The sequence below is a fragment of the Limulus polyphemus genome, unplaced genomic scaffold (assembly GCF_000517525.1).
Source record: "Limulus polyphemus unplaced genomic scaffold, Limulus_polyphemus-2.1.2 Scaffold310, whole genome shotgun sequence".
In the NCBI taxonomy this organism is placed as follows: domain Eukaryota; kingdom Metazoa; phylum Arthropoda; class Merostomata; order Xiphosura; family Limulidae; genus Limulus; species Limulus polyphemus.
Window position 1 is genome coordinate 593011 of NW_013665920.1, and position 25684 is coordinate 618694.

The 25684-nt window shown below is 31.1% G+C and overlaps 1 protein-coding gene across 2 annotated transcripts in view; it reads left to right on the forward strand.

Moving 5' to 3' along the window:
• The window catches only part of LOC106457276 (membrane-associated tyrosine- and threonine-specific cdc2-inhibitory kinase-like), a 44993-nt gene that overhangs the window by 5689 nt on the left and 13620 nt on the right, over window positions 1-25684 (forward strand). For both annotated transcript variants that reach the window (XM_022383138.1, XM_022383137.1), the window contains exons 3-12: window positions 4711-4843; window positions 6889-6986; window positions 7717-7799; window positions 8625-8750; window positions 9668-9743; window positions 15923-16045; window positions 17249-17340; window positions 18581-18687; window positions 21681-21784; window positions 24652-24693. In XM_022383138.1, coding sequence (XP_022238846.1) covers window positions 4711-4843; window positions 6889-6986; window positions 7717-7799; window positions 8625-8750; window positions 9668-9743; window positions 15923-16045; window positions 17249-17340; window positions 18581-18687; window positions 21681-21784; window positions 24652-24693 — 984 coding nt within the window. The remainder of the gene's footprint in view (window positions 1-4710; window positions 4844-6888; window positions 6987-7716; window positions 7800-8624; window positions 8751-9667; window positions 9744-15922; window positions 16046-17248; window positions 17341-18580; window positions 18688-21680; window positions 21785-24651; window positions 24694-25684) is intronic.

The following is a 25684-nucleotide window of genomic DNA, read 5'->3' on the forward strand; positions in this document are numbered from 1 at the left end:
ATTTTTTGCTTCAACTCCATACATCCCTTTTTGATCAAGGAATATCATCCCTCCATTTTCACATGCGGTATTTGTCTGGTCCATCACTTGTCGGCCTGATTCTGATCATGTAGCATTCTTCTTGTCACATTCCTGTCATTCTTCCACTGTGTTTGTCTATCAAAGAAAGTAGTGGGTCTTTTGTTCTTGGTCTGTCCACTGCTCCTTTCTTCCTGGCTGCCCTACTGTGAACCACATTTCTGCCTTTTCTTACCTGACTGTTCGACCATGGTTTATCAGTCTCCACCATTGCTGGTTATTGGGTGGCCTTATACATTACAGTTTGCCTTTCCTGGTACCACAGAGTGTTTTCTTCTCCTGTTCTCTCTACTCTGTTCCACTCCTTTTTCCTTTCACTGACCTCCTCACCTGATTTCCATGCTTGACTGTGACCTTAATGTGTTTTTGCATCCTCTCACGTGTGCCCTGTTCAAGCCATTGGCTTCATGCTCTCTGTACTATCTTTCTCTCACATCTTATTTCCTCCTCCTTTTCATCTGTGTCACCATTTTTTGGATATCTATGCCATTGATTCTTCTTATACTCTCTTCCACTGCACTTGTATTCTCCTCTATCCAGACCAGACCTCTGCTGTCCCATCTATTATTATTTTAAGAATGAATATACATATCTACATTACAGCCTGCACTGGATTCATCACTTCTTGTGTACTAAAACTATGATATAAATGTGTGGAAATATTATTAACAGTAAAATAGGATACGAAAATTTCATGGTATTTCAGTTGTTGCCTATTAATTTAAAATAAGTCTTGTTTAATTAACAGTATAGATTGTTGAATATATTATAGTAAAATATCATTAAGTTTTTGACCAGCCATTTTCCAGGTTTGACTTGATAGCTTTCATTATGTTCAGGTACATTGAACTTTAACCAAATATGTGTTAGACTGTACCTTATTTAAAAATGTGGCGTAGAAGTTTATTTTAGTTTGAAATCATCAACCCCTTGAAAATAGGTTCAACAAAATGCAGGTCAATAAAATATGCTAAAAAATTGAAACTTTTGTTTTCTATTTCAGAATTTATATGACTAGACATTAATTCTTTCTTCAGTGGTGCTTATCTGTCTTTTTTGAAGTGAAAGTGTTATAAATAGTGGTGCCAACATCTTCTGATATTTTTTTTCCTTTTATGAGATGATTCTTTTTAAGTTAGGACTTTTTTAGTAGTATGACTTGTTTGGTTATTTTTAGTTGTACTCTTTTAAGTTGTCAGTACTGATTAATTATTCTCTGACAAAACAAGAGTTCTCCATTCTTTGACTAGCATTTAAGTGAAAATTTGGTTTCTGCTTTTGTTAAGCTTCATGTTTAAAAATATATTGTTGGGTTTTTGATTTATTGTTTACACCTTTAATATTCATCTGTTTTTCAGGAAGGAGTTTACTTTGGACTTAAAGCCTGTTTATTTCAAAAATTAGAACAGTTTAACCCTAGAATGCCAGCATGAAAATTTCAATCATGAACAACAAGTGGTATGGGGTCATAGTGGCCCCACGCTGGAGTTCTAGGGTTAAGAACATGATACTTGTCTATATATTGTTTACATATATTATTCCTTTAACTTTTTCAGCACAGACTGGGTCCCTGGGACTGACCTTATAACCATTTTGTGCTTGTTATAGTTTTCATGCTATAACTTTTAAATTAGTAAGTGAATGTTAACAAAATTTGGCAGATTATTAGTAAACATTACAATGCTTAAATGCGTAAAATATCAAATATTTTTATTAAGTCTTAAGGTTAGTAAAGCAATGTTTTTCTCATGTCTTTTCTTTTCTTTTCGCATGTTGCCTATCTATCATGCAAAGTAATATTCACTTTGGGAGTTACGGTTATGACTAGCACTATCTGACAGTAGGTGTGAGCAATTCGGCATGGGTTTTTAATGGTGTTTATCCTCCGGGAGATTGAACGTTAAAAAGGTCGCCTCTTTCTTCGGTTATCACCCACAATTTTTCCTGTAGAAACCAAACCTGTTCAGATGGATGAAGGGAGATCTTGATAGCCTTTTCCCACCACTGGAGTTCAAGTGTTTGGTTCTTCATTTCCTGATACCAAGAAGTTTTTACCTTACCTATCCTTACTATGTTCATATGTTCCTTATGGATTAGTTGTCCTTCCAGACAACTAACCATTCTGACCTGGGATATTAATGTGATATTTTATTCCCTCACTTTACCTTCATTTGCATCACCTTCCCTTCAAACATAATTCCTTCTCCTCTATGCATGTGTAAGTTGGATTTGCTTCCCATGATTTTTCTTGTACATTTTTCCCCACTCTCTCTTTTCTCCTTTATCCATATCTTTCCTTCCTACCCAAGACATCAGTGGCTAGGGGAGGTAACTCCTTCTTTTGCCTAATTCCCTTCCTTTCATCTCCCATTTTTATCCTCATCCTGATTCAGATCGACTCCTGTGTACGGTCTGTGCTCTTTGTTTTTCTATTGCCCATATGCTTCTTTTCATAGTGTCCGTTCCTGTCTCTTTATTCCTAGGCAGTTTTCCTCGAGTCGAGATCTTTCTTGTTCCACCCTCACCAATTGTGTTTGGCTTTTGATCCCATTGGCTTGCTCCCCTATGTCATCTTCTTCCTGGACTTAGTTCTGGGTGTCTTCTCATCAAATTTGACATTGTTACCTCCCTGGCACCTCATCTCTGTTGGCCATTGGGGGAACTCCTACATTCTGGCATGAGGACTACACCTAATATGTTTGTCCCCCCTTTATCTACACAGTTTCATGGTTTCTTCCTCATCAGGTTTTCATCTACCACCTGTGATAATTTTTCATACTTTGGTGCGACTGTAACTGGGTAAATTTCTATTCATTATTTCTTTCCTTTCAGAGGCTCTTGCTTTGTTAGTTACTATTTGGATCCCACTTTGTGGTGAGCAGTGCCTGACCACGTATCCTTCATTTGCAATCTGCGCTGTACAGCCATGTTGAATTGCACTCTTTGCAATGCTCACCAGTGAGGTGGGGTTGAAGGCAAATAACCTCACGATGTTTTTGCTTCATAAACATGCCTGATCCGGACCGTACAACCCATGGACTGCATCGGTAAAGCAGAAGTGGATAGTTGCCCACCCCTGCCATGCCTTGATTGAATATATCGGTATGGTCTGCTTTTCAGAATAGGGTTTCATGGTCACCTATTGCACTGTCTCCGGTGATGATGATCCTCTAGACTCTCCACCTCATATTCACTCTCCTTTCTTTTAGTGGAGTGTAGGAGTCCTTACCACTTTCCAGTTTCAAGCTTCTGGGGTGGTTGACCATGGAGGTACCTTTCTGAATGGGTTCTACAAAAAGATGGCAAAGCCATTCAGTTGAGAGTAGAGTGGTGGTGTTCTGCTGATGTAGATGAGACATGGCCTCCTGATACCAGTTACACAACCACTGGAGCTGAGCCATCAACAATGCAGTTCACTCCTTTGATTGGGAGCCCTCATCCTATTGCTATGTGGATGTCGGTACCCCACGTCCTGTAGGGAATTAAATATCGGAAATATGTTTTCAGTATAGGAAAATTATAATGTTTCATTTAGATTTTTTAATACTGATTATTTCAAAGTTGTTGGATAAGTTTGTTGTGTTAATGAAATTGTAAGCATTATTAATTCAGTTCTTGGATTAAAGACCTTGATTTATATATATATATATATAAAGATAAAATGTGGGTTTGTTTGCATCCTAACTCCTCCAAGCCTTTTGGTCCGAACTCACCCAAAATTTATATGTAGACACTATGAACTATGGGGAATGTTCTAAGGGGTCGAAATTGTACATACCCCTATTTCTATTTTGTATAGCCTGGTGGTTAATTACTCCCAGCCTATTGAGTCAATCTCAAACAATCTTGGCAGGTTGATGCTTAAAACAATGTTGAATATTATAAAGGGATTGAAGGTCAAAGTATGAAAGTTGCTTGGTTGTTTCACAAAAAACCATGTATTTCTCATGGTTCATGAGATGTAGGGTGATCAAGGTTGAGATCACCTCAAAATCTTTATTTATTGGTAGATGGAAAGCAAACTGCAAATGTTGTTTATGAAGAAGCTTTGTTATAATTTTAAAGTTTTGAGATAGGGTTTATGTTCAATTTATTATTTTGAAATGTATGATTGCTGTTAACCTTGCATTGTTTTAATTAAGTTTAAACATTCCCCATCAGTTAATGGGTATTTCAGCTTGTATACGATAAGTGAGGTATTACTGCTTACAGGTATGTATACTTTTATCCAATACAGGAAAATTACAAAAAAAAAGAACTTTGATGTTTTTTCAAACCCCAAACTTTAGTTTCTGGAAACAATGTTCTTAAACTACAGTTAAGCCATATCTCATATCATAAACTAGTACTTAAACTCTAGTATAAGTAGTAATTTTTAACATTTGTTACAATTTGAAAATATATATAGGCCTATTTGTTCAGAAACATCAGGGGAAGTATTGGGGAATTTTACTTTTTTTTTTTCTTTAAATAGTACTGGATTAATGTGAATACCTTGTTGTTCATCAGAACATTTACTAAAAATGTATGGTTTACAATATCACTTCAATTTTTCTTGAAACTATTTTCCTGCACAAGTCAAAATTAGTTAGTTTCTAAATACTTTTATGCTTTTTTCCATAATACAACTAGGCTCGAGCTACACCTAGAGACCAGTTACCTCCAAGACCTCCTGTGAAGAGTGCACCACCTGTTAGCCGCTTATTTCACAATCGACCATTACTGCAACGAGCTCAAGTTGTTAGCTTCAGAGGATCAGATTCATGTATCTTTTTTTAAATCAGCTTGACCTAATCATGCTTAAATTTTGAGTTTAACTTTTCAGCATACACATCCTTCACCACTTGTTCCTTTAAGGCAGATGTAATGTTTGGTAATAATGAAGTATAAAAGTGGACATGTAATAAGATGGTTTGAAGGGGAGTATTATAGAACACATTTACTTTCAAGTATTAAAATATGTTTTATGTTAATTCATTTGAAGTACATTCAACAACTGTAGTATTTGAAAGTTGCTAGAAATTAATTAGTAATAATTTTTACATTCAGCTCTACCTACATGTCGAAATATCAGGTTTTCTGTATTATGACAAAATGTTTTTGATTTATACTTTCTTGTGTTCAAAAAATTAATATGAAGATTTAAATAAGATGAATGCTAAACTACTCTTAGCACCTAATCTTACTGTTGGCATCTTCAAATTTAGGTTTCTTGTTAATCTCTCAGAATATGTATAAACACATTTTGAAGTTGGTTTTCCTATTTTATTTTCCAAATTTAATAAATCTGTTTTACATAAGGTGTTATAAAAAACTAAATTATTTTTCAAGTAGTAGGAAATCATGAAAACTAACCATTGTGTTAATGAAGAAGTCTTATCTGACATCTTGATCTCTGTCAATAACTTGTAAAATAAAAACAAATGAAGAGAAAACATAGAATTTTAATTGTATTTTGATAGTAAGCTAGGAAATTATTCTGTATGCATTTCTCCAGTTTGTGATTACAAAAGATTCTAAATGAATTGACCATGGCCTAAACATGTACAAGAAGTTGTTATACTTCTACTTAATAAATAGAAAAGCATTGAGATTATTTTGATTGAAAGTTACAGCACCATAAAAACATGAAATGTCATAATCAGTGCAGCATTTATATGTATTATAATAATTCTTAATAATTGATAATTATATGGGTATTTAGTTGTTGATATATTTTCTTCACCAAAAACATGAATTTTTGTTGATTTATTTTCTCACTTGTATATATCTCGTATATGACAGAAAAGCTTGTTTTTTTATATTTGTTTCTCAGGTGTTGCACTTGGTGGCTCAGTGGTAAATCTGTGATTTATAATGGTAAAAAATCAGTTTTCAATATGCATAGTGGGAAGAGCACAGATAGCCCATTGTGTAGCTTTGTGATTCACGAAAAACAAACAAAATCTCAGGTGTTCTAGTCAAACTGTAGTATACTTGACATCATTAAGAAAATAGTAACGACCACAGTTAACTGTGGAACAACCAAATAAAATCTGAACTCATTAACTTCTCACTTGGATTCTTTCACAGCTATTATAGGTTATTCACCAATGTTGTTGAAGTTTATAAAGAAACAGTTCATCTATTTGTATCCGCAGCAATATATGCAGATTTTTTTGTATAAAAAAACAGATAATTTTGTTATTCTCATAAACTAGCAGTTAAACAAATGAGACATTTTTTCTTCATTATATTATAATTAACATTTGTTCATTTGTCTTTTTTAATTAAAGGAAGAAAGCAAAAACAGCAGTTTTATAATTCATTAGTGTTGTTACTAAAACACATAAAGTACAGTAACATACAGAATGATAATAAATGAAAAGCACTGCCTTTTCTAAAAAACAAACTAGATCTACCTCAAGTGAACAATGAGGATTTTTTTAACATATGTTTTTATGAGAAAAATAATTGATAAGAAGAAGAAAATTGCAAAAGCTGTAAACTGTGAATGCCTAGAAGTAACCCTTAGTTCATTAGGATTATGCCACTTACTTAACCAGCCTGATTCTCAGCATTGGCATACAGTTAGAAATGTTTGTTTTTCATGAGATCTTGGTAAGCTCCTTGGATGATAAATAAATTTCAAGGTTTCCTAGAACTGATATTCATCTCTCCTACCAATAAGCTAACAACTTCATAAGCATTTATGTGTAAAGATAACAATTCTTGATTTAACTTTGTCATTTAAATAAATAAATCAGGATATAATTTTGTCATTTCCTTTACTGTAAGGACATAAAATATTTTCCTTAACAAGTTTTCCAGTCTTACTCAGCAAACATTATGATGAGAGTAGTCAGGAGCTTTATTTCGATCAGTGTTTTCAAGTGGAAAGCAAACTAGGAGCAGGATCATTTGGTGAGGTAAGTTTTGAGTTTGTATTATGATGATTTAAAATTTTAATCCTTTGGGAAGTTTTTATGTATGTCATTTTAATAAGTTAATCAGTCAGTGATACTGCACCATGCAGTATGGTCCGACGTATGGTTCACAGTGATCAATGTATGGTCAATGAACAATCTGCTCGTATTGATTTTATTTGTAGCTGTCTATTTTTCTTAACATTGCGTTATGTGTTTTGTAGTTAAAAACGTGGATAATATGTCTTGCTCTTTACAAGTATATGTATTTACTAAGTTATTTTTATTATTATTATTTTAAGAAAAAAAGCTTGTTTTCAGATAAGTATGTCCAGTTGACAGATACTATGCTTTGTAAACTTTTTCCAAAACAAAATTAATTTTGATAATGTTTCCAAAATTGTGAGTTGCCTTAAGAGGGTCTCTGGAGGGTTTGCAGAGATGGGAATTACTAATAATTTTCCACTTTTGAAATAAACAAAAACCTAAAATTACCTCTGACAGATAAGTTACATTAATTATTTAATATATATTTTAATATATTGTGTTATAGATAGAATATAGGTAGAGGAGAATCACAAGAACAAAGACTGGAAAAAATAGAAGATAATAATAAGTGAAATTTTAAGATATCATGAGGTACAAAATGGTAATATAAGGTTCAGTATTTTTACAATTAATATTAAAAATTTTGAGTTCCAAGATTGAGTGTATGAAACTATATATCTTTAAGGTTTTCAAAGTTAGGAGCAAAGAAGATGGACGAAGATATGCTGTCAAAAAATCAAGGCAGAGGTTCCGGGGAGAATCTGACAGGTGATCTCACAAATATCTAATTTTGTTTAATACATTTTCTACAATATGAATACTTTATTATTAAATATTGAAAAATGTTTGTAAGCTGTGGTTTCTTTCTGGTTAATGTTAGATTTGTTATTAAGGATTTTCTCAAACATGAATGTTATTTTATTAATTGAATATTTTATATATGCAAAATATAAAAAAAAAATAGGAATTATACACAATTTCTGGAGTTAGAAAGATATGAATTTAGTTTTCCAGTTAATTTGTAATTTTATTATGTTAATAATATGGGAATTATCTTAGTCATTTTAATCAATACAAAAGATAATGTTCCATAAAAACATTCTAGATTTATTATAAAAATAGTTGCAAAATTAGTAATTCAATGCTAAAACATTTTGTTAATATTTTAATATATAAACATATATCAATTTCTGAGAAAGAATCCATCTTAAATGTTATTCAACACTTCAGACATTTCATTTCGTACAGTTTTGATGTGTTATATTTTTTTTTAAATCGAGCATTTTAGTCTGAAATTTTCACTGTGTGTGTAGTTAATCAGGATGAGAAGTCTCTTAAAGAAGTGTAAGGATGTATATTAATTGACAATCTAGGGTAAAGTTTATTTTTTTTATGAATGATAACACATTAACACTTCTGGCTATGTATAAATGTTATTTTCTTTATTCATTGTATATGAACGTATCATCTAATTAATGATTTTCAATTGTCTATTCACCTTTCATATGTTACATTTTTCTCTGTTGAAAAGTCATAATTAGTTTGTTAACAGTCCTTTAAAGTAAAAGAAAAAAACGTCACTTTTCATTACAGACAAAGAAAATTGGAAGAAGTTAAAAAACATGAACAGCTGCCAAAACATAGCAATTGTATTCGCTTTGTAAAGGCATGGGAGGAAAAACAACATCTGTACATTCAAACAGAACTTTGTGAAACAAGGTAAAATATATATTTGGTCTCTCATAATGGTTTTTCCAAAACAGCCTTACGTCCTCTCACCCATAGCTATCTCAACTCTGGACTGCTCTCTAAGCATTTCTAAATGTTTTTGTCAACAGTGCACCAGTCTTTTATACCCCAGAAGAAAATGTCACTTTTGAAATAAACAAAAACCTAAAATTACCTCTGACAGTTAAGTTACATTAATTATTTAATATATACACAATATATGAAATTCCAGAATCAGTTCTGTGGAATTATCTTGTTGATTTGCTGCTTGTAAGTAATGAATACATTCATTCTTAAATTATGTTTCTAAGTATACAGAACAACCCAAAGCTATCTCAACCCTGGACTGCTCTCTAAGCATTGCTAAATTTTTTTGCTAACAGTGAACCAGTCTTTTATACCCCATTAGTTTTGCCTCAATTCATAACGTGCTGATCATGTGATTACCCTCCAACAATCATACTGCATCATCTATACTAGTGCAGCTAGCTCCCTCTACTATTCTAGTGTGTAGGCATGTGTTTTAACTTGCTCTTTGGTCTCTTGTAATGATTTTTAAACTTTTAAGTAAAGTAGCAGAATTTAGTTATGTTTTAAAAATTAGGGTTCTTAATTTTTGTTTTTAATTTACTTTTCAAATGAAATGTTTTGTTTAATTTGATACAGACCATTGAAGTATGTTTAATTTTCAAGTTAATTTGTAATGGTACCATGTTAATAACATGTGAATTATGTTTTCATCAAAATATTTTAGATTTGTTATAAAAAAAAGTACAAAACTGATAAATTTAGTTAAATGTGCTAAAACATTTTGTTAATAATGTAAATTATGTTTTCGTATATATACATTTTACATTATCAGTATTCTTCTTACACATCTAATTATTTTGTACATGTTTAATTTCTAGTCTAAGCAATTATGCTGAACAAAACCATGAAATTCCAGAATCAGTTGTGTGGAATTATCTTGTTGATTTGCTGCTTGTAAGTAATGAATACATTCATTCTTAAATTATGTTTCTAAGTATATAGAACAACTCAAGAAAGTTGTTTTTATATGAAACTGTATAGGCATCTGTACGACTATTTACATTTTCATGAACTTTACATTAAATTGAGAATTGCAAGATAAATGTGATCTTATAATTAGTAAGAAATGAATTCTGATATGATACATACCTTTCTCACGCTATAGCTTTTCTCGATCTTCCACTTCCCACTAACGCATTGCAAAGAAATTTTTCTTGCTTGATGTACGAGCCTTTATACCCACCAAGTTCGAGCTGCTCATTTATCATGCATAGAGCATGCAACAACCCTTCACCAGTAGGAGCACGACACACTATCCTAGAGCAACTGGCTCCCTCTGTACTACATTACATGAAACTAACTTTCTCAAGTGGCACAATACGAGTCAGATGTGTTTCTCGCTTGCTTTCAGTTTCCAAATTTTTTTTTTTCCTTTTTGCCACCATTTCATATTTTGATCATCTTTGTCATTTCTATGAATAATTTTGCTTCACAATGTCTTGATTTCGATGGGTTACTGTTTTTCATTACTACTTTTTCACAATTTATTGAGAATTCTAAATTCTCGATTTAACATGATTACCACCTTGGCTTTTGAAGTTAACTCTCTCAACATGGGCTCAGTCAATTTGACCAACCACATGACCTCTTTGTACTCGATTAAAGTCTTTATAGACTTAATACTTCTAACTTTCAATATAGTATGTATATCTTCACAAAATTTGGCAGTTTTTCAGTTCATATGTCTTTCACATACAAAAAAATTATATTTTTTAGTGAAGTATTTTTAATAAAATAAAATAAAGATATGTCCACTAATATATTGAGTATTTGTTTTTAATAGTCCTCTCTCAAAAATCTTAAATTTCGTTTGTGTAATTTCCAAAACCTCCTAAATGCATTTCTGTTATTTTCTCTACCTTATCTCAAAATGGGATTGGTCAATTTGACCGACCTTGTAACTACCAAAAAAAAATTCGAAATATACCTTAATTACACTTTTTTTCTTTCTAGAATGACTTCACATTGTAACATGAAACTACATTTGTTTATCCTAAGTAACTCTAAGTTCGTAACAATATAAATTTATTTATAGTTAAATTTTATTGTTTTATTGCACTTTGAAATGTGTCTAACTACTATCCACACCATAAAAGTTGTAATTGCTAGGGGAACATGCAGCTCACATTACACTATCGAATTACATTACCCATGAGCTGCTCGCATGCGTGCCTCATGAATCATTTTAATGATATTATTATTGTTACTTATTTTACCTAATCTAGTTTTAAATAACATAAAAAAGATCCATATTTTTACATTTTAGTCACTTTTATAATAATAAGTAAAGAATAAATATGAAAAACAAGAAATAAAGTTCTTAAGCAATCTTCTTTTTTCTTGCTCTCGGGTTTTCAAAGAGAGTTAACCCTAATTTTTTATACTATAGATAGTACTTATTGCACTTAATAATTTTTATTTAAATAAATAATGCCACAAAGAATATAGACTAATAATAACATGCAAAAAGTAGACAAATTCACTTACCTCTCAAAATTTTCCTGGCTTTCTAACTGTGCGACAAGAGCCATTACAAATTCATCCAAGCTAGTTGTTAACTTTTCCACAGGAAAAAATCTTGTACTGTGAGTGAAATTGATTATATTCTGTTCAGAATACAATGGTATACAATATGTTATTTGATAGATGAAAATCTTGACTTTCTATTGGTTATAGGTAATATATAATGAAACGTAAGAGAGAACCATCAATGAATTGTGACAGGTGGGGGTCTGATTTTCTATTTGATAGCTCTGTAACCAAATAAAATTGAAGGGTATAAAAATTATGGTTTGTTTTAGCAATAACAATTTTATAGAGAGTAATTTATATTTAATTTTGTACTTTTGTGAGGGGTGGTGGATAAAATAGGGATGATGACACGCTAAGACATAATGTATCACATGGGTCACACAAGTGGAAATTCAGGATTTTTTTAAATATTGCCTTGTAAAACTTAAAACTTCTATATTATTAAAATATAAATTATTAGCTATGATTTTATGCTATTCTAATTGGTATAGCATAAACAAAAAGAAGTTTAATAAAATTTTGAATGTAAGACACTAAAACCTTGTGTCATGCACAGTAAAGGGTACCTGGGACAATAGGGTTAATGCTAACACACCTGTTACCCAGGCCTTGGGGTCAACGTTATCTTCCAGGGATGTGCATGCCTTGGTCCCTCAGAAGAATGTGGACTACTCACTGTATACTGCCTGTATCCTTCTCTCATAGATATTGTCTACCTTTTGTGGCAATTCTGCACATACAGGTTCAACTTTACCTTGGGTAAGTGTCTTTTTTTTTTGTTATTTTTCTTTCAGGAGTCTCCTTTTTCTTCAGTATATAATCTGATCCCACTCAGTGGCAAGTGTTGTTTAGTCAGGTATGCTTTCCTCTAAACCCAAACCAAATACATTTACAGTTATAATGCACACTGTTGAATGGGGTGTTCCACAAGATCAATAGTGGCTTACCTAGTGGTATAAATATATCTATGTTTTCATTTCTTAATATGTCACATTCTGATATGTCCGTGGCAGACCGTTACTCATGGGTAAAGCAAAAGGGGACTCCTGCTCATTCTTGCCACTCCTTCGATTGAATAAATCGGGAGTGGTCTGCTTTTCAAAATAGGGTTTTGTGATCACCCAATGCACTTTGACATTCCTCTGGACTCCCCAATGCCTTTTCCCTCTCTTTCTCGAGTGTAGTTTGGGAGTCCCTGTCACTTTCCAGTTCCTAACTGCTGGGGCGGTGGGACACGGAGGCTTCCTCACGAGTGTAGAGACCACGTAATATCACTCCACTCAGTTGAGAAATGAGCAAAGGTGGGAACCTTCCTTCCTACTATGTTTCTGTATGTATGTTTCTTTCCAGGTGTGTTGTTGTTGTAGAGAGCTGGACCAGCCAAAACTGGATCATCCTTGTAATACCGGGTTCAAGTAGATAGCACCCTGTTCCTATGGTTGAGACCAGTTTATGCCCCCCCCCCCTCTCAGTAATTTTGGTTGCAAGTTGTTTCTTTTCCCTGTTATTACTACAGTAGAGCTCAGGGGACTTCATCTGCCTCGTAATGCAGTTGCAGGATGTACAATGCTCTGTTCCTACAGTTGAGCAGGTGTCCCACATCCTTTTCATAATGCCAGGTGCATGATGTTTATTCCATGCTCTTACAGTTGGGTTGGTATTGTTATTTTGCTGCTCATAATAAAGAGTACAGGAATAACCTGTTTTTATAGTTTAGGCTTCAATACAGTTCTGTAAGTCCACATTCAATTTGTTGTTCTTCCTGTCTCCTATGATTGATTTTACCTGTTCGATGCCGTTTGCTTACTTCCTCATCGCAAATCCAGTCCCTTGCAGTATAGCATTCTATTTACTTAAGGGAGGGGTTGGTGTATATATATATATATTCATCATGGTCTGCTTACCCTGGCCACCATACACTTTTTATAATGGTTTCAATCATGTGTGAAATCCTCTGCCTTAAAATACCAAGAACAGGACATAGAACCTCGTCTGTATGGTTGGGGTTGAGTAGATACCTAGTTCATAATTACAAGGTCTGGCTGTTGGCTTTCTGTTTTTCTGTGTGGGTTTGGAGTTACCTCTGTGTCCGTTGTTTTTCTATGTTACGTGCGACTCTTATCCTACCCAAGTCGGTTTGTTTTCAGTCGCGTTTGTATGATTGAATTTGGAGTAGCACACATGTTGATTTTTTTTTTTTCACACCAAATACATTGTTTTTTAGGTCTTTCTTTTACTCACTCTAGGCCTCAATGCCACTTATTTCGTGATACTACACTTCTTTGAGGTTGAAGAGCACACATGTTCGAGAAGTGGTGCAGTCCCCCACATGTGTGCTGCCATTCAATTACAGAGCACATCTGATCGATTCTCTATGGATGCTTTCCATAGGCATCTCTTGTTTTGTCTTACACTGGTCCCTCCACCTTCTCAGTGTGGGATTCTAGCTATGGTTTGAGTGGAGATGTATATATTGTATTGGAAGTTATCATTTTCTTACACTGAAAATAGATTTGTGATAGATACTTACCTCTTCCCACCCTTCCTCTTCACTTCCAGTGTTCTACTTCTTGTGAGCCTGATCTTGAAAGTGAGGTTCATGTAAAGTGGTACAGAGGGATCCAGCTGCTCTAGGAGAGTGTGTGTTCTGTGCATGCTAAATGAGCAGCTCAAACTTGTGGAGTATAAAGGCTAGTGTGGCAAGCGAGAAGTTTTTCTTTTCAATGTATTAGAGGGCAGTGGAAGATCAAGATTAGCTATGGTGTGAGATGAGGTATCTAATGGAAATCTATTTTCAATCTAAGAAAATAACTTACAGCATTTAACAAGAATATAAAAGTTGGGGAAAAAAGCAAGTTTAATGTTTACAGTTTCTTCAGTTATCATTTATAGGACATTAACACCTTCGCTATGGGGATTTTTTCTGCACATGTCACAAGGTTTTAATGAGTTACATTCAAAATTTAATTAAACTACTTTCTTATCATGGTATATGAATAAATTTGGCATGAAAATGTAACTAATAATCCAACTTCTAATATTACATAAGTTTTAAGTTCTTAAATTTGTAAGGCAATATTAACAAAAAAATCCCAAATTTTCCCTAGTATGAGAATTGACATTTGCTTTCTAGGTATCCCATCTTCTCTAATTTATTTACCATCTCTTTGAGAATTACGAAATTTAACTTAAATTACTAATTATAATGTTGTCATTACTCATGTAAAGAATTATTTTTATAGCATTCAATCTTATTTGGTTACAGAGCCATAAAATAGAAAATCAGACCTATCTTGCCATGCCCACCTGTCAATATAATCAATAGAAAGCCAAGGTTTTAATCTATCAAATGGTGTATTATATTATGTTGTTTTTTGTACAGAGAATTGTCTATTTCACTTCCAGTTCAAACTTTATTCCCGTGGGAAACACATCTTTGTACTTAGCTGAATTTTTAAATTCTCTTGTCGCATAGTTAGAAAGCCAGAGAAATTGTAATAGTTATGGAACATTATTTGCTTTTTGCATGTTATTATTCTGTGTTCTTTGATACATTATTTAATTAAGTAAAAAATTATTTAGTGCAGTAGTACCATTAGTATAAAAAACAAAAGTAGGGTTAAGTTTCATCAACAATCGACAGCAAAAAAATAGACCCAGGTAAGTACTTTATTTCTTGTTTTTCATGTGTATTCTTTATTTATTATAATAAAAGTAACTGAAATGTAAAAATTTGAAACTTTTTAGGCTAGATTAGGTAAAATGAATAATAATAATAAAAAATGTTCACAAGGTATGCTCGCAAGCAACTCTTGAGTAGCCCATGCATTATGTAATACTATAGAGTAACCTGATCTACATGTTCACCAAGTTATTTACAAATTTTATGTCAGGAATATTAGTTCCACTGGATTCGAAGGGGCAATAAAATAATAAAATTTAAATATAAACAGGTGTATGCTATTATGAGTTTAAAGCTATTTAGGATAAACAAATTTAGTTTCATGTTACAATTTGAAGTCATTCTAGAAAGAAAAAGGGTAATGTGAGATTTCTTTAGCAGGTTTTAGAGATTACTGAAATAAAATTTAAGATTTTCCAGATGAAGAAACGTATTTTAACCTTAACAGGAAAATCACTTTACACTTTGACTTCGTATATTCATGGAGAAATTTTTAGTGAAAATACTCCGATAAGAATTCTAATTTTTTTGTCTACATATGACTTAATTGTTACTGAAAGCTTGTAAAATTTTGTGAAGATACACAAAAAGTACTAGAAGTTATAGTATGGAAACTATAAAGGCCATTTTGGGGTCACTAACTCAGCCGATTCGACCAAGTCCGTAGTGAGAGAGTTAAATGTATTACATCTGTATGTATATAGATTAAGGCAAAAATTCACTTCAGTTTAAAAGTTTGTAAATTTCAATATTTCTTTAATATAGTGGATGTTCTTTTTTATTTAACATTGTAAGAGGACAGTAAGTGGATAATTATAAAATAATGCACATGTATGAGGTATGAATGTTTTTTTTTTAGGCTGTTAAGCACTTGCATGATCACAACCTTATCCACTTGGACATCAAGCCAGCGAACATCTTCATTTCAAAAGATGGTGTTTGTAAACTTGGAGATTTTGGATTAGTTCTTGACTTAAATAAGGTCAGTCAGTTTTTTCTAGTGACTGAGAAGTGTTTCTACTTGTAAATATTCTGTGTTGACAGATTATTTCTTTTGTAAATAACTGTTGCAATAAAAAATCACTATTAAATTTTTTTGTTTTCTTTCTCTATTTTGTAGTTTCATTATGATCAATTATTTGGCCCCATTTATTACAAAAGCATAAATGTCACTGCCTTACAATTTCAAATTCCACTTTCAATAATAAAAAAAAGTATTGTCAAACTTATAAACAACTTGTATTTTTTAAGGATGAATACATCTAAATGTATGTATATATTAAAATACTTTGTAAAATAAATTTTGGCTATTAAAATAGTAGTAAATTTATAAACTCTTAATGAAATGTTCCATTCATATAAGTGGTGGTGTTGAAATTTCACTATAATAATTTTAAAATGTAAAAACCTGAAGATGATCCCTGAACTTAGTAATGAAAATCTTTCTACATGATTTAAATAATCACTCTAAAGGTAAAAATTAGCATTATTTAGTTCTTTTCTAGCATTTTCTGCACATTAATATTTTGTTATTTTTCTACACTCTCTTAGAACTTATTTTAACCTTATGAAATCATTTGGTTACTTAATGGGCTTCATTAGCTAATCACTGGAAGATCTTACTCAAAATTAAATGCTAGTAGAAGGAGGATCAAATTACTCCTTAAATTATTAAAGTTCCCACAACTTGCTTGGTCTGAAGTGGATTTTACTTTCTAATTGCCATATAATTTTACTCTTCCAAAATGAACCTCTGACTGGAGAAAGATTAGCTGGTCTATCACTTTCAAACGTTTCACTTGAGTCTGACAAACATGATATTTGATTTTTAATTTTATCTAAAAATTGTGATGTCAGTTTGTTCATTGGTACCATTCTAAGTCCAATTTCTACCTCATTGATTTTGATGTAATATACTAAATTACTCTCTCAAGTCAGGAAACCTACATTTTTATTTTTTGGTTGATTTATAGCTATTTCAAGTTATTAACTTTTAAGTATTACTCACTTTTCAATTTTAATATACACAGTGCAAGGAGGTTATTTAAAAAACATAATGCTTCATATCCTAAAATGAAAACAAAAATCTCCTGTAATGATCTGGTGTCTACATGGTATATATAATAAATTTTAATTCATTTTTAATATATATATATTACTCTTATTTATTTATTTCTGTGAGTAGGGAGACATATCTGAAGCCATAGAAGGAGACCCCATGTATCTTGCTCCAGAATTATTGGAAGGAAAATTTACAAAGGCTGCAGACATTTTTAGGTACTTTTATGTTGTAGTACTTTGAACCTGTAAAACACAATGGTTATAGTTTGGTTGAAAAAGTAGAAGAGTGTTATTTATGCACAAAGTATTATTGGGCATAACACATAAATAGTTTCCCATAAACATCTGATATTATAAAACTTAATGCAGAGTAAATTATCTCTAAATTACACTTTTATTTACAATGAATTCTTCACTCAACTAATTGTTTTTGCTTGAATTTTATTAGTTTTTTTCTGCTATAAATGCTTATAATGTAAAGCCTATAGCTCATTTTACTTTATTAATCAAGTATACTGTGTCACTGTTTTCTATACTACTATATATTTCTATACATCATTAATTGTAGATTATGTGAATACTCTCTTTGGCCTTCTCTTTGAGTGGAACATAGGTTTTATCTTTTCCCAATCCCCACTTTTTATTTCCATTTTGTTAATCTAAAAGTAATGTTAAAAAGTATATTAAGTACAAAAAGAAAGTTTTGATTTTTTTTGAAACAGACATTTTAAATATGTGTTTTTCTATCATATAACATCATTTTCCTCTTCTCCAATTATGGAAAATATCTTGCATGCATTTGATGTCTAAGTGCATCCTGAAAAGAAAGGCAGTGCAGGTTTCTTTTTGTGGCCAGTAATGCTGCTATGGGGCAAAATACTGTATATTCATTATTTTAAAGCCAGGTAATAGATAATGCTGCTGTAATTGTAAATCATTACTTTATTTTATATCACTTATTCATAATTTGTTTCAATAAAGTTTTGGTGATTCAGTATTTCATATCATCTGTATATCTAAAAATTACATTATTTGTGAACTAAGCTACTTGTTTATGGTTCAGATTGATAGTGGCCATACTATGGTAAATGTAAAATATTATAATTTAACAGTGTGCATGTCCCTAAAATTTTTGAAGTTGCTTCCTTAAAATCTTCCCAAAAAAATAAATCAACAGTTAAAATTCCTTGCTCTCAAATTTGTTAAATGAGTGTTATTATTTTGAATTGATGGCCAGGTCTGACAGTTTTGGCTACTGTTGTTACTTACATATGTGGAAAAAAACAGCATCATGGTGTATATTATTATAAAAATTTTGTATCTTTGTATATGGTTTCATAATATCAAAATTCCAAAACTTTTGACTGTTGTATATATAGATTTAGTATTTTTTAATGTAGGCTTTTTTCTTTTTATGTAAAACACTACTAAAGTTTCACAAAAAGTGTGTCTCTAGTTTAGGAATAACAATCTTGGAATTGGCATCCGACCTGGACCTGCCTCGTGGAGGAGATGGATGGCACCTGTTACGAGAAGGAAGGATACCTTTGGAATTTCTTACTGGTAACTTCTTCTTCTGAACTAACTACAATGAAAAACATGGCTTACTTCGTATTCTAAACATTCAAATGAGTATTCAAGATTTTAATAAGAAAAAGCTAATCAGTTGTGAAATTTAGTTTTCTCAATATATCCATAAAGCTTTGACTAGGTGGGCAAAGGATAGAAAGGAGTAAAACAGAATGAAATAAAATTGTATAACTTCCTGTGATAGATTCAGTAACACACTTTATTAATACAGTGCCTTGCAAAAGTATTCACCCCTCCCAATAGTGTCACATTTGAGGAAATACAAATAATGTGAAAATATTTTTTTAATAAACTTGTTTTTATTCAAAACTCTGACAAACAAATTTAACAATATTATGTGTCAAAGAAAATATATAAATTGAATTTGCTAATTACATAAGTATTCAGCCCCCTAAGTCAGTACTTGGTGGAAGCACCTTTGGCAGCAATAACTGCTGTGAGTCTTTTTGGATAGGTCTCTACCAGTTTTGCACAATGGGATGGTGTAATTTTTGGCCATTCTTCCTGGCAAATTGCTACAAGTTTTTTTGGGATCATTGATGGACTGAAATCTTCCAGTCTCGCTATAAACTTTCCATTGGATTCAAGTCAGGACTTTGACTGGGTCACTCCATAACATTCACTTTCTTCTTCTGAAACAACTCCAGTGTGGTTTTTGGCCTTTTGCCTTGGGTCATTGTCCTACTCTAATGTGAACTTTTGACCCAGTTTTAGATTCTTGGCTGACTCGGGCAGGTTTCCTCTATGATTCGCCTGTACCTTGCAACATCCATCTTCCCCTCAGTTCTGACAAGCTTCTCAGTCCCTGCTGATGAGAAGCAGCCTCATAACATGATGCTGCTGCCACCATGTTTGACACTTGGGATGATGTTGAGTGGGTGATGTGCCGTGTTGGGCTTGCACCAGACGTGATGCTTTGAATTTTGACCAAAAAGCTCAATTTATGTCTTGTCTAACCACAAAAACTTCTGCCACATGTCTGCAGTACCAGTTACATGCATTGTTACAAACTGGAATAATTATGCAATTGAGAATATTCTAATTTTCTTTAAAAATCTAACTTGCATAAAATAATCACTTTTTAGGTACCTGAGGATGATATAACATTGTTTAAAAGTCATACATTTACAATAAACTTTTTCATCACCCAGTCCAGCCATCTCCAAACTAGAATTTATATTTGTTGTATACAGTTAGACTTATGCAGTTGAAAATACTTGAGTTGAATTGGTTTGTATTCATGATCTTCATCCATCTAATTCAACTTTAATGAATCTTTACTTAAAGTTCCAACTTTTTTTTTGTCTGATATATACATTTGTTTATATCTGATAAAATTTCAAAGAAACTGTACAAATGATTTCTTTCTGTGATATGGAATAAAATACTATATTAAAACTTAATCTATTTTTGATGATGCATTACTTTTTATTACATACAATAAGTTTTTTTGCTTAACACTTTTATATCAGGGTGGGACGTTTTTAGTCATCTTTTCATTAAAATCAATACTGGAAATGGCCCAATTTATATCAATATTTTTTTTAGTTTTAATGAAAAATAAATTTAAAAAGTTTGTGGTACAGTTCTAGTTATAGATGTTGTAAATGTTTTTCTAAAAATTTACATATACATATGTATGCATAACAATTATAAAGTAAGAAGGTATATATTTTAAAGTGTCTGTTAGAAAAAACAAGTTTTAATTCTAGATCATGAAGTTATAACAATAAATAATTCCTTATACATTTTTTTAAAATCTTATCCTTTTAATTTATTCTCTAAAAGGTTTGAGATAATTCTGTAATATTCTAAAGAATATGAATAAATTGATATTTTCCAACTGAGAGAAGTTTTAGTTTAAAAATGTTTGTATGGTTCACTTTTGCTGTCAGCATTTGTATTATTTTCATCTCCCACTTGAAATACTTTTATGATTGGCATTCTTTGAAAGACAAAGTTAAAGCTGTCTTATGAGACTTATTTGGTTAAAATATCTAAAACTTTAATTCTGTTTATTCATAGGAATTGAGAACTTTTCAGTGAAATCTAGATTTAATAATTTACTGACAAATATAATATAATACTTGTATTTTTGGGGGGTTTGAATATGAAATTCAAATTAGATTCTCACAGAAAAAACATTGAATAGAGTAAAAATAAATTAATAATTTAATCATCAGTTTTTTGAATGATATTTCCAAAAGTTTTAGTATGCATTGTATGGATAGCACCAAGAATAATGTTTAGCCAATAAAGGCAATAAACTTTCTGAAATTTTTATTATTATTTTTTACAATAATTTTATTATCACCAGTAGAAAGAATGACCCAATATCACCATAATGCATAGCTCAGTGTTACCAACAAGTTTCTGTTAATAACATGGGAATACATTTTTAATAAATTTGTTGAAGTAGTCTTAAATGTTAAAGAATTCAGAATTTCTGTGTGTTGACTACAGAATTGAGGCACACACAATTTGGTGAAGAATGGCATGACACGTTCTGAAAGATAGCAAATACAGAAAATGCTATCCACACTAATTTTAAGATTTGGAATTGCCAATTAAGCAAAATCAAGCTTAAACTTGGGGGTTTTTGGACTTTTTTTGTATTTTATGTTCATCCAAACATTTTTTTTTAGTGTTATTAGAAAACTTTTGGGGGTATTTATTGACTAAAAATTTAAAATCATTTTTTCACATAGTAATGATTGAGCCAGTCAACTTTTTTCTCTCTCTCTCTCTCTCATTGGCAGTGAAAGATGTTTGGCTTTAGCTGATGAATTTTACTATATTCATAAAATTTATCTAATTGGAAGGTGCAATTTTTGGATTTCAATTAAATAAATTGCTTTTCTATTACCTGTAATACTAGGAAACAAAAGAATAAATAGTGAATAGAAATGTTAAAGTATTCAAATTCAAGATGATTCATTTTAAATGTTGTCTTTATTTTTCTCTAGAATTAAGTCCTGAGCTGAAACAAATTATACAACTGATGATGCTTCCAGATCATCGGGAAAGACCTTCAGCAGCTGAACTTCTTAACTTGTCTGCTGTGAAAAGGGTAAATGTTCTAAATTTCAAATTATGTTTTCTTGCAGGCAGGTTTCTGTAGAGTTAAATGATACTGAAATTGAATATATATGTATAAAGTCAATGTAACGTGTAGGGTGAGACCTTGGCCTATTGGTTAGCATGCTGGATGTGGATCTGGAAGCCTTTGGTTCATGTCATACTGCCACAAAATCACACTTCACATTTTTGGGGTAATAGTTATAAGAGTTACAGTCAGATCTTGTTACCTGATTAGATTAACCCAACAATTGATTGTGGTTGCTATCCATATTTTTCTATTCAAGCTCAAAATTTTAAATAATCAGTGAACTGACAATAAATAAGTATCCTTTTTAAAATGAACATTTAGGAATCAGTCATTTGCATGAATAAAAATTAATAACTCGTAAATGTTGCCATATCTGAAACATGAATACTTAAACAATGAAACATTATAATCATTAAATGTTTCAGAACCTAAGATAAGAATTTTTATTGTTGATAAGTTTACAGTTTGTGATGAAATAAAAATCACTGTGTCACATAACTGTTTGCTAAACCATTACTCAGTATGCTCATTACTGTTACCTGAAAGTCATGTTTCACATATGCTTATTAGCAGTAATACATCACAGTTCTAATTACATCATGTACTGAGCTACTTTGTTGAAAGAAATTTTGCTATAAAATTTATGCTGTATATCAATAAAACTAATGTAAGTAGACAGTATATTTGTTAGCTACCTTAGTGTATCTTGTTATAAAAGTTACCTCTGTACTCCTTTTAGAAAAAAAACCTTCCCTTAAATCTCTAAGCTCATGACAGTATGAAATCCACCATACTCTAGTTTCAAATTACAAGTTAGAGTTTTTATGAAAGCAACTGCCAAAATGATTGCTTCAATAAAATAATTTATTATATTTATTTTTTACAACACCTATATAACAAATTTACTGTTTTCAAACTAACTGAGCTGAAAATAATCAACAACATCAAATACAGATTTGCAGCTATATTTGGATATTGCAAAAATTTTCATTACCTCGAGTGAGAAGTTCAAGTATTTTTACACCTCAAATAAAAATGAGAACTTGGAAGAACAGAAAAAAATCTCAATTTCAATTTACAGATTGGATTTTTTTTTATTCATCCAAAACAAATGTTAAAATTTATATGAAAACAAAATTTTGAATTTGAATATTTCAGCTATAGTTTTATTTTGTAAGTGATTTGAGGGGAAAAATCAACTTAAAACTTAATCTTGTCATTTAACCCTCATTAAAAGATACTGTGTTGGAAATGGTTAAACTTAAGAACATTTTTAGAGTTAAATAACAAATTTTAATATCAAGATATCAGCTAAATGAGAGTTTTAGTGAACTAGTTTTTGCATGCACCAGCATTAGTGTATTAATTTTAAGGATTGTTTTCAGTTTTTTTAAATGATTTCCAGCAAAAATTTATATTGTGTATCAAGAAGTAGAGTACAGTAACAAGGTTTGTTTCATGTTACTGTATTTTGTTGTTGTTGTTTTTCCTATGGTTTTAATTTATTTGATGTTTTAAAGCATTATTTCAGCCCTTTTTTATTTTGAAAAAAAACTGTTCAAAAACTTTAGAATACATGAGAAATACTACTCTATGTTTTACATCAATCCAAAACAAAGACTTCTATAATATTCAGATCTTAGAAGTACAGAATGAAGTTGTTCCAGTGAAGGAACAACCAGTGTATGTGTGTGTAAAGCATCTCAAGATTTACTTCTTAATAGTAGTTACTCTGAGTATTTTGAAATGTTATATTATAGTAATTAAATATTAACCTAAACAGTATAAAGTAAAAGCTATATCAAGTAAAACAGTAAAAGATATATCAATAACCAACAACACCCTTTATATCTCTCAAATACAAGATTCAAACACATCCTATTATGGTAAGTATAAATGTGTGATGCTTATGATTTTCAAGAACTTAATAGTTAGGTTAAAACAAAAAAAAACGCTTACATTTCTGAGGTTATAATTCCATGCTTTGAATATATTATATGAGCCTCTATTCTGTATTTCTAACATCACATTTTTCCTATTCATTTTGGTATATCAGATATTACTAAAAACATAATGGTGAATGTGTTATTAGATGCAACTCCTTTACATTTTTTGTATATGTTAGTTATGTGTCAGAAGTAGCTCTTTGACCAAATTAAGTTCAAAATTGTTTCATTGGTCTTGTAACATTATTTTTATATTTTGTTTAATGATGTAACATTTATTATACATGTACCTTCTTTCTTGTCCACTTACATCTTAGTCTAAAGTAATTAGATGAAGGTTAGGTAAACTCCAATGAAATATTACCAGTCTTTTATTAATGCCTATTTATGCTTTACTCCCAGTTTTTAACATTAAAAAGTTTTTTGTTTTTTTTTGTCTAAAACATTTTAGTCCTTAAAATGTGATTTTCATAAATATAAAATTTCAAGTCTTTTTTGATCTAACTACTTGCAGTTTTGCAGACTTGACTGTGGTACAAAGGAATTAGTTAATAACTTTAGAGGCTGCTTAGTTAATGATAATGAAGAATGTTACAAATTTAATTTTTGTATTTTAGTTACAAAAAAAAGAAACAAACTAGGAATTCACACAATACATATAAAATAAATAACTGAACGACCTATTATCAACCACTTGATGATGTTGCCAGTTATTTTCAAACTTAAGAGGGAACAAAAATCATGTATTATATGTACAAACAAATCAACTTTTCGTTTCACTGTGTAACAACATTGTTGCTTGTTTTGCTGCTTTAAGGCAGTATGACTGTAGAAGAAATAATATTGTTTATTAAAACTGACTTAGGTGTTTTTTAACAACAGATTCTAAAGAAAAGAAGAATACAACTATCTTGTAGAGCTGTGGTAAGCTTCATTTTTTGCTGTTTCAATAGCTCCAAAAAGGATTTTGCTTTCAGCATATTTTGTTATTACACTTAAAATTTGATTAGTACAAGCATCAAAGTAATGGATATTTATATCTTTCTTTTGATTTAGCCGATTCATTTTTTATTTAGTTTTGTTTCCATTAACTCTCAATACGGGCTTGGTCAATTTGAATGACCACATAACTTCCTTGTACTTGTTTAAAGTCTGTATAGATTTAATACTTCTAATTTTCAGTATAGTATGTATATCTTCACAAAATTTGACAATCTTTCAGTTAATGTTACAAGTCATTCACATACAAAAAACCATATTTTTAGTGAAGCATTTTTTATAAAATAAAATAAAGATTTGTCCATGAATATATTGAGTATTTGTTTTGAATAGTCCATGTGCAAAGTAATTTTCATATTAAAATTAAAAATACTTTTTTTCATCTCAAAAATCTCAAATTTCCTTTGTATAATCCCTAAAATCGGTTTTTTCCAGTAAAACTTTATAGTTTATCTGTTATTTTCTCTACCCTATCTCAAAACAGAATTGGTCAATTTGACCACCAAAAAAAAAGGAATAAATCTAAATTACTTTTTATCTCTTTCTAGAATAACTTCAAATTGTAACATGAAACTACATTCGTTTATCTTAAGTAGCACTAAGTTTGTAACAGTATACAGTATATATAATTAAATTTTATTGTTTTATTGCCCTTTGAACCATGTCTAACTACTATCCGTTCCATTATAAGTTGTAAATCGCTCGGGGGAACATGCAGCTCACGTTACGCTAACGAATTACATTACCCACGAGCTACTATGAGTTGCTCGCGTGTGTGCATCGTGAAACATTTTTATTATAATATTATTAATATTTATTTTACCTAATCTAATCGTAACTAACCTAAAAGATCCATATTTTTACATTTTAGTTACTTTTATAATTAGACATAAGGAGTAAACATGAAAAACAAGAA